This window comes from Styela clava, chromosome 3 (assembly GCF_964204865.1).
Source record: "Styela clava chromosome 3, kaStyClav1.hap1.2, whole genome shotgun sequence".
NCBI lineage: Eukaryota > Metazoa > Chordata > Ascidiacea > Stolidobranchia > Styelidae > Styela > Styela clava.
Window position 1 is genome coordinate 18,717,945 of NC_135252.1, and position 10,497 is coordinate 18,728,441.

The 10,497-nt window shown below is 34.6% G+C and overlaps 2 protein-coding genes across 2 annotated transcripts; one reads left to right on the plus strand and one right to left on the minus strand.

The window, feature by feature from the left end:
- Positions 1–325: 325 nt before the first annotated feature.
- Positions 326–3,081, plus strand: LOC120342412 (uncharacterized). The gene is made up of 3 exons (XM_039411230.2): positions 326–1,048; positions 2,166–2,382; positions 2,739–3,081. The coding sequence occupies exons 1-3, from the start codon at positions 563–565 to the stop codon at positions 2,852–2,854; spliced, it is 819 nt and encodes a 272-aa protein (XP_039267164.2). The 5' UTR covers positions 326–562; the 3' UTR covers positions 2,855–3,081.
- A 1,597-nt stretch (positions 3,082–4,678) lies between these two features.
- Positions 4,679–10,068, minus strand: LOC120343289 (uncharacterized). Its single transcript, XM_078110742.1, has 6 exons — positions 9,891–10,068; positions 8,368–8,496; positions 7,679–7,771; positions 7,319–7,428; positions 6,332–6,487; positions 4,679–5,647 (listed from the first exon to the last, which is right to left on the minus strand). The coding sequence occupies exons 1-6, from the start codon at positions 10,066–10,068 to the stop codon at positions 5,423–5,425; spliced, it is 891 nt and encodes a 296-aa protein (XP_077966868.1). The 3' UTR covers positions 4,679–5,422.
- Positions 10,069–10,497: the final 429 nt, after the last annotated feature.

A 10,497-nucleotide genomic window follows, 5' to 3' on the forward strand; every position in this document is an offset into this window, starting at 1 on the left:
GGCTCGCTATTTCGCGATGACGCGATTTAACCTTTATTGAGTTTTGTATCCCTTACTTTTACGTCTATACGAGCTTACTGAAGCGAACGTTAAGAGCGAGAAACTGATATATGGAAGTGAGTCCTACTTTCTACATAAAACTAAACATTCAAATGTTTTACATAAGTAACGCATACACAGGATCAGTATTTAGTTAAGGCGCGCGATGTTTTGTTCAATTAAATTTGTTGGAGTTTTCTTCTGAACAAATGTGCTATTACTTGTTACTTTTGTGCCTAGCTTATAGAAGCTCATTTAAACATGACTCGGTTTTTCGCGTTGAGTAAATTTGTCACTGCTGCATTGCATACTTGTGAAGGAAGGAGAGCTGCGCTACGCGCTCATTGTAATAGCTGGATGAAGGCTAATGGTAGAATGATTACAAGAAGAATTGTCTGAGTTTCTTTGATAGGCAAGTGGGATTAGGCAGTGTTGATCATTTTTCTTACGACCTTTTAAATATTTGAACTATCCACATGTTTAAGCTGTTCAGTAATTTCAGTTTAATTATCTAGTTAAGAATATGAGTGAAGAAAATCCACGTCACGTAACAATTAATTTACATCCTAAACACAGAGCTGTTTTTGTTCACGGATATGGAGGGTCATCTAAAAATGCTGAAGATCAAGCACATACCCTCAGCACTTACGTTTATAGCCATTCGCCTCTTGATTCTTCGAAGATAACCGTCGTGCTTAATAAAGCAAAGAGTTTCCATGATTCTTGCGCTAAAGCAACCAATTGTCTATTAGGTTGTATATGGGAAATTGGAAGTCGCTTGCAACGTTCAGGTAGCAACTGTGATGAATGTGTTGAGCTGGTGGTGTTTTGCCACAGTAATGGTGCAAAACCGGTTCAGAAGGCTCTAGCTCCTGACTTTCTCACAGAATTATGCAATGTTTTGGATATACCCCAAATGGAAATAGCCAGCTTTATGGGAAGTATTAGAAAGAAAATTGTTGTTATCTCGTTTGGAGGAGTGTGTTACATTTCTGACGACTACGCTAAGGTATGTTAAACTGCAAACGAATTTGTCATGTGATATTTTTTATGTTTTCCCCTCATAAAGTTGAGAAGGGTAATTAAATTGTAAAATCTGTTTAGAAAATCTGTATATGTTCAATCTTTTCGGTGTCGCGGGTAACTTTTACATGACGAAATTCATTGCGGGCCGCAAACATCTGTACCAAACTCAGATACCAGTCAAGTTCTGATTCACGTTCGAATTTACATAATTTTAAAGGGCAAGTTTTTTTTTTACATGGAATCAATCAAGTGAATAATTACTGGTTTCTGAGTAGGGCTGGGCAAAATATTCGACTACTGTTTGAATATCTGGTAACAGCTTGGTTAGCTCGGATTGCACAAGGCATTCGGCGATTTTTGACTACCGCATGAAAATCTGCACACACCTTCCGCTGACAGACAGAGACATCAAAATTAAGAGTTATATTTGGGTTATGATGTTTTTATTAATATTCCAGGGGCTATGATATTGTTCCAATTCCCAAACGAGCATAATGTGCGCCAGTTTCAACAACTTTTTAGTAGGCCATTTCGTGTATTTCAAAACATCAATACAAGTACTAGAAGTAACTTTAGAACGAATATATCAATTTGAAAATGTAGCAATACGATGAGGATCAACAAAGTCGACGCAAAAGATAGTAATACGAATGATATTAATTTGGAAATTTGGGTTGAAAATTCATTTCTATAATTGTCATCGGCGTTCGCCGCCAATGATTGCACAATATCTTACAAGTTCGTAGAACAAAACGCGAAGTTCTGCGAGAAATAAAATGAACTAAATATCGGTGTCCACCAGAGCGCAAGACGTCATACATGCGCAATAATGAGATCCGACATTTGGATGTAGAGAGGACCCAATCACACCAAAATCACAAACATATATACTTTAGTGTTTAGTTTATAAAATACATTAAAAAATTAAAAAGTCTGCTCACATAGTGCGGGCCACAGTAAACAGCCTGGTAAATTATAATCGGCATGGATGAATTGCAAACCCGTATAGACCTCCTAAACACTTAGGTTTTAATCAAAGGCAGCAATTATGTGTATAAAATACATTTAAAAAAACGTAAAATTTGTTGTCTTCTGTTAAGGTGGTCATGAATTTTTGTTCAACGAACGACAATTTCAGCAAATTTTGTCATTATCTGAAAGTTGGAGATCAACCGAAAGATGGCGAGACTGATCGGAAAATTTATGTAAGAGATCCTGCAACACCCTCGGAAATAAAGGAGGTTCCTGCTGGAATATTGGGATCAATCACAGCAGTTGGTTGTATTTCGAGGGCCGGCGTAGACTTAGCTGCCAAATGTAAGTAACTGGTTGAGGAAAACTTTTGTAGTATGATACATGGCATTGATGGCAAAATAGTGTAATCACGCATCCAATTAGGTTTTTTTTGGCATTGAAATTTGTTTTATTGAATTCGATTGAATCAATTATATACATGTTTCGTAACTACAAAAATAATGAATTTTGCATGAATTTACAAAATATTCAAAAAAGTTGAATGTTTTGCAAATACTAATTCGTCTCTTTTTTATAAAATCTCATAATAATTTTTAATAGTTTGTTTAAGTAAATTTTATGAAGCCGAATTGATTCTGGTTTTTATGTGTATTTATTTACATATTAAAAAATGAAGTAATCACTTTTCACTTACATAGCATCTGGAACATCGGATGCACTAAGACATCCACACTATCTAGAAAACATTCTGAAGAATAGAGGAATGATCATGTATATAAGAGAAGTTCTTGGACTAAGTGAGAGATCAAATTAAAATGCTGCAATGACAACTGCTGACCTTTAAAAAATGTGCTTCAAAGTAACTCATCAACACAAAATTTTATTAAAAACTTCGAAATTGAATACTCTGTGATTTCATGTGGCATGTACCAACTGCTACCAATTGTGTTTGGGATTTTTCATCTGCTTTCATTCTTGACTGTTGTATTGTGACACTATATATATATTTTTGCTTGTGTTCATACACCGCAAACAGTTGAATCCGTGTATATCCGTCCGTAAAACTTAATGATGAAAGAATATATCAACACAGTCGCAATGGATCGCTGATCGAACTAAGGACACGGCATAAAAACTCACAGCCATACTTGTATAAAAAATATTAAATGGCTTCGTATTTACATCACTTGAATGAAAATATATTGAGTTGGTTGGATTTACGAATCGAATCACATCTTTTCCGAATGTCGTCTTACTTTAGCTCCAGCGACCATGTTTGATTGAGATTTAGCGTCAACCAATTATCGCTCGTCAGCGCCGGGTTCCTTTACGCATGTGGACTTTCTGAATTACGAAATTAAACGTAGTCCAAGATAATAATAAAGCCCGAGTTTGCCAATCACGCTGTTAGCCACAAAATATTTGCGTCTTCAACATTTATGAAAAAAAATTTTCGCAGTCGTAGTCGGTTGAACGATTTTTTTTTTTTCGAATTTAATTTAATTGTGGTTAATTTTATTGTCTTCAAGCATATTCTTGCAAGCATTTCCCATTTATAGTAATTCAGATGCAATTAGAATGTCTATGCTGCTAGCATAAATATTTGCCAAATAACTCCCTGTTTAGCATGTTCTACCGCGATAATGAGCCTATAAAGTACAGAAATAGCGAAATACGGATCTGTGTTTTGGTGTAGTTCTCCTTCATGTGTTTTCTCAAATCATTGATTATGTAAAAAATTATACTAATATTTTGGAGATAAAAAATCTGTAATAAGACCGATCTTAATTCAATATAACAAGAATACGGGTGTGGGCTTTTTGGACACTGTAGTGGACATAACGATCGTTTCAACATTATGTTGTTGTTATTGTTCTTCTTCGTCACCACCATTATAAAATCGCCTTCCTCTTCGGATACTGGACCAATTGCTTTGAAATTTCCAGTAGTTAAAGTTTGATTTTTTTTCCAGAAGGCTATTACTTTCATTTATTCCTAAATTTTCTATGAATCCTATGAGATCTGATATTTCATTCAAAATTTTGCTGTTTCAAAATTTACTCATGGGAACACCGATTTGAAGCCTATTTCAAGCGGTTGCGTGATCAAGCCTGCAGGTACGGTACTGCTCAGTTACCGTACCACAGTGAAATTGACTTATTGGACACGTCAGTGTACATAACGATCGTTTCAATATTATGTTGTTGTTGTTGTTGTCGTTAGTATTCTTCTCTTTCGTCATGATGAAATCGCTTTTCTCATCGAATACTGGACCAATTGCTTTAAAGCTAATTAAGTTATTTTTAGTGGTTAAAGATTGATTTTTTTGCCAGAAGGAGAGCCAGACATCAAGAGGTTCGTTTTTCCGTGTTTCTCACAGATAAATTGCAACAGCAAGTTTTTCATCAATGCAGATATTGATGATATCAATGACCTATATTTTTTTTATCATGATGGAAATAAGTGTGGCTCAGTCACCGAAAAAACCTTGCCATCCTTGCTATTCAGCATATTTCATTTTCAAGTTTTTCTTTTCTAGATTTGAGCTTTTTTTATTTTGGGCAAATATACGCATTCAATAAAAAAAAGAAAAAAAGTTTAATGGAATCAGATTCGAGTCGAAAATTTTCGATTCGAGGTTCGATTCGGAAAAAAAAATATATTTCCAGAAGTGGCAACCCTATTTGTATATGTATATTAAACTGGCTGTATATGTATGTTTGGTCTGTGCGTAAGCAAGTTTTATTCACTACTCCGATTCTGGAGCAAATCTCAATACGAAAGACTATACGTTGGTTTTTCATGCATTTTTAAATTTGTGTCGATTACTTTCTGGAATAAATTATTAAACGAAAAAATACTTTTGAGTGATCTCTTTATTCTGTTATAAATTAGCGCAGTTTGAAATGTAAATAAACAAATTTCTTTCGGAGTTGCGTTGAATATATAAATCAGTTTTAAAGGCTATTATAGTCTCAGATTAGTTTTGAACTATTACCCATCCATCCCGCGGATACAAGGGTTAGTGACTGAAATGTATTCATTTAAAAACGCAGACTGTTTTGCACTATATATTATATTTATAGTCATAAATACGCTTAAATGGAGTTTCTCAAACCGCGTTGCGTGGAAAGCTGCCTTTTCAAGTGTTCCAGGAACCAGGATCAAAATTGCGACTGAATTGGTCGCCAAGCCAGTGGTACTTCGGCAACTCTGGTTGGTAAATTTGTCTCCCAACTGGCTACAAATAGAAAGGCGAGATAAAAAGCTTAAATATCCCAAGGCAAAAAAAAGTTTGAGAAACGCTGTGCTAAAATATTTACAAAAATTGTTCACATTGATATTCGCAATATGCGTATAAAAATTTGCCATGCGATATTCTTCAGCAACCTTTTGGCATTTTTGCAATGTCACATGGCATCGGGTAAAATTTTTTTTGCACCATTTGTCTGATTAATTCTGCCACGGCTCCTTCAATGGCTGTTAATCTTGCTCCATGGGTGCATTTAACAGCGTGACTTGTTTTTGAATCGATACATTCAGTTGTGGAACCGATGAAAAGGTTGAACACCGTAGAACATTTTATTTGATAACCAGCATAATACACCTAAAAACAGCAGGAAAAAAAAGACCAATGACTGTATGTTCACACCAATTAAATATTGAAAAGTTTAAAATATAATGAAGCCAGTTGTGAAATTTATCGTAGGCGATCAGTGCGGAGTAAATGGTGCGCATTCACTCAACCACAGTGCAGTATAACATCCATAATGCTATTAGAATAAGCTCACTTTCCTAATTTGATTCATTAGTAATATTCCATTATAGGCTATATCAAGTACAAATCATGATTCAAAGTTAGGATTTCAGCGGAATATTCACTGACAAATAAAACCCTACATATAGTAATGTGTGTATGTATACATACATGAAACTAACAATATGTGTGTCATCAAAACTATTAAAAACAACTAAAAAAATATATACAAATTAGAGAAATACAATTCATGTACAAATTACAATGCAAGCCTAAATTTTAAAGTATCTAAAATCTCACCATCATATTAGCCCTGCAATTTTGGTATGTTTATGTATTCTAGGGGTAATTATTAGTATATTCGATATGCATAAATTACATTTTTCAAATTATTTGTTTTGTTGAGAGTCAAATACATATGAAACATCTTTTTTTTTCAATTAATAAATGTTATGAGCAATTCATATCGTTACAAACGCTTGATAGCGAAACTGAAATAGTCATACAGAATTCCAAAACTCGGAACTTACTTACCAAAGATATAAGTGGTTTGTTTCTTATCATTTGTTGCAGAACATGCCAAGATGTTCCTTGTTCACAATATTCCCCGACTTCGCATTCGTTGCAGACACAGGTTGGTAAGTTATGCGACCAATTAAAGTCATTTTCACAATATAAAGTATTCTCACCCTGTAAAAGAAGAAATTTCGTGGCAAAATTTTTTTGTAGCGTGATGAATCGTGGCCATTAGGTAGTCTACGGGTAGTATCGTCGCTGTTGTATTGTGATGTAAATAATTCTGAGAGTATTCTCCCGTCAACTTAGCCAACAATTCTCTAATTCAGTGACACGGAGTGGATATATTGATCGTTTTGTTAATATGTCGTTTTTATTGTTCTTGAAGAATTTGTATGTAATTTCCATTAATTTTCTCTTTAATTACTGGACCAATTGTTTTGAAATTTCCATTGGTTAAAGATTGTAATTTTTCGCTAGAAGGCTATCACTTTTAGTGGGCTCGTAGAGATTCGTTTTTTTGTGTGCGAAGACGTCATCAAAAGTAAAAATAGCGCTCCTTCTTCCGAGGCGACTTCGTCTGATATTAGATACCTTGTGGTGTAGTGAAGTCGTGAACACAACTCGGGTACCGGTTGGCTACTATGAAAACTGTACGTGTATTAATCCGTCTCAAAATATTGGAGCATCGCTCTCTTGTTAAACTATATTGTTCGATTTATTCCACCAAAATTTGCATCTTTTTTCTTTAAGAAAACTGATGATAAATAATCCATTTCACCATTGCTGTATTGCCAATTTGATATAGTTTCATTACAAAAGAGAGTAAACTCGAATAAATAGAAATATAAGTCGCGGATCGGTATATTGCTGGGAACGGAGTGGATGAAAATAAAACCCCAATGGTATACCAACTTCTGATTCGTCCAAATAACTAGGTTTGGGGATTATTGGGTGATTTCAAATCCTTGTCTTAAGTTTTTGAAAAGTTAGAGTTTGCCATACCTTAATAATATGATTCTGCAAACATGTAATATTGCAAATTGATCCCTGATGATTAGAATCTGAACAAGTTATTTTCCCATATGGAATATTGGTAGGCAGGGAAGGACATTCTGCAAATAAACAAACATGAAACCTACACAACTACACAAGTCATGTACATTGTATGTCACCAAACAAATATTCCAATATACAATTAAGAAAAGGACAAAACAAAAACCAGTTTTGAAAACAAGTCTATCAAAACCTTACTTTATCAGTGATGTCAGTAAATACTCGGTTCATAGATATGATTGAGTTTATAAAACGTGGCAAAAATTTCTGGTTTTGTATTTTAACATTCATACACAAGTTAAACAATACTTTTGCGATTGTGCAATTGCGTTTCATGATTCGTTTTTATTCCAATCTCGTCTCTATTTTGACCTGTTGATGTTGTCTTTTGCAGTTTCAACTCTGTAGATGAAGGAAATAGAAGAACAGTAACATTTGATATATTTACAGTATTTAGAAGTCTTTAATCACGATAATGTGTCTGAGTATATTTGGATTATGTTAAGAGAGTGGTCGGTCTTATCATTTTTGTTCAAAAGGATGAATCAAAAAAAATTCACTTCCATTTGATGAGAATTTCATTCACAAAATCAAGGACCTATAGTCTTTTTTAAAAATGTAAAAATTTACCCACGCTAGTTTTTAACGCATATCTAAACCCAATCTTTACCAATCAATTTTATATCGAAATACGATCAGAATAATTCTCATCGTAAGATTAATGTCCATTATCGGAACAGAGATAAACCTGAAAATTTGTTCATTCCCTTTTTACTAAATGACACAATACATAGCCGTTTTCAATTTCATTAAGTTTTGTATGAAATTTCATTAAAATGGCCTCTATCTGCGTGATTTCACCTCTCTTAGCTTCACAGTAACAGGAAACTCCATTCTGCGAAAATAGTTAACTATGCTTGTACCAGACATGGAGATTTAATTGAATAATCGAGATTTCCTTCGGTTTGCTACAAAATGACGAAAAAATAACGAATAACCTTTCTTAATTTCTTTCAGTTCCTTCTGAAATTCCATTAAAATGGCTCTTATCTTCATCATTTCATCACCGTCAGATTCGCAAGTAACAGGGAACTCCTTTCTGCGTAAATATTCATCGAGATTGAAGTCTTGATTTGTCAAATGTGCTGGTAATAGTCTGCAGTTCCCGTTTTCGCATGCTTGCTTCGGTTTGCAGTGGAAAGTTTCCGAAACCACGATGGTAGAAATATAAAATATACTACTCAATTGAATAACTATTTAATTCATCGTGACAAAGGCTATCTATCAAACAATTAATCAATGCTAAGCAAATTCTTTATCAACACTTCATTTTTACAAAATTGGGTACTCACGTACCAGGTTGGGCCATAATTTCCTTCCGATTTTTCTTATTTTAGTTCTATTACGAGTTCGGGTACCGGCTGTGTTAGCCAAGTGAATATACCCCCTGCCCATAGGTTTCACCCCCTTTATACAATTTAAGGTAAAGTAGGCGAACAAAATTAGTTACCTCCGCATTGGTACACATACTTCTGGAGCGTCCAGAATTGTTTATCTGGCAAATAAAACAATCCTACAAGCAATTCGAATGTCTTATCTTGCACTTTTTCAATTGCTATTCTGCAATGTTCTGTATGATTAAAACTGATTCTCCCAGTCAAGCGATTTACAACAAACAATATTCCTAGTTTTATTTGTAACGCGACATCAAAGTGAGAAGGTAATTACGATTTACTTACTAGTTTGAATTGAATATCACTGATACAAATCAATCGAATTTTCATGTCAAAGTAAGACTGCCCATACATATAGTTACCTTACTTACAATATATAACATTTTTTCTTAAACAGCAGAAACACTTTCAAGTACTACCAATCCCTCTGGGTAAGGATGCCACTGATAAGTTTTGATTTGGGCTTGTTTCGTGAAATTAAAATTGTCCTAAACACTGTTTGCTGCGGAACTCGACAAATATGCACTTAATCTGTAATCATGAAAGGACTTTCTATGCCCGGGGCCACAGTAAAACACTGTTTCGCATAAACATTTATCAGTATTTATCAGCATAATATTGATGAATAAACGATTTTTCACATAGAATTTGAAATTGTAAGTCTTGCATACGAAGAATATCGTATAGACTCGAAAAACTGATTTCTTTTGCAACAATATTGATTACTGATGTGTGCGATGTTACTGATTGGTTAACTCTCGATGTCGATTACTCTTTGGGATTTTAATTTAATACAATAATTGGTGAGCATCTTACATGCAACTGAATTTACATTCTCTTTTTGCTAAATCCAACTTTTACCAACCAAATGGTGATTAAATCTCATTCGGAAGGGGGTCTAGAAAAATAGAGTCATATGCAATTTCCTGAATACAATGCATCATAAATCCGTATGCTCGATATCAAGTTTAAAATTTTTTATTAGAATACGAATTTCTGAATTTTTTCCGAAAACTAATAATCAACCTGGTGTTTGATTCGTGAAAGTTTTTATAAAACTTATTTACTTTGCCAGCAAACAACTCCGTGTAGTTTATACGCGGGGTGAGAATTTGCCATTCCTTGTCGTTCTTCGGTTGAATCCCGCACATCGATGTAAATATTTTTCCATTTGAAGAACATCGGTCCTGTGTCCGGTTCTCCTGGGCGCCATTGGACGTACGAATCATCTGTTGTTATTGCCATACTGTGGTAATGTATGAAGAGAATAGCAACCTCAGTTATCTACATCTATTATTTGGAAAGGCCGAAGTCTTTCCAGTTCGATATTGCGTACACAATTTATCAAACCCTGCAATTGAATTCAAACTGGATATGTAATTTGTGATGAAAACAAATTTGCGATGAAAACAAACTTGAGTATAACGCTTTAACCAAGGCGTGTGCAAACTGCGGCCCGCGGGCCAAATGCGGCATACAAGGAAAAATTGTGCGACCCGCGGCGAAATGCCCATTTTGGTAATTTGCCCGCAAAACGAGATTTTTGTTTATTTAATCTGGTACGTGTGAGCAATTCCAATTCCCTTGCGTCGCAAAGCCTACACCAGTACCCGAGTGCCACTGTCATATTAGCAAAATCTGGTTCCATTACATTTGAACCCATGGCAATTGCAC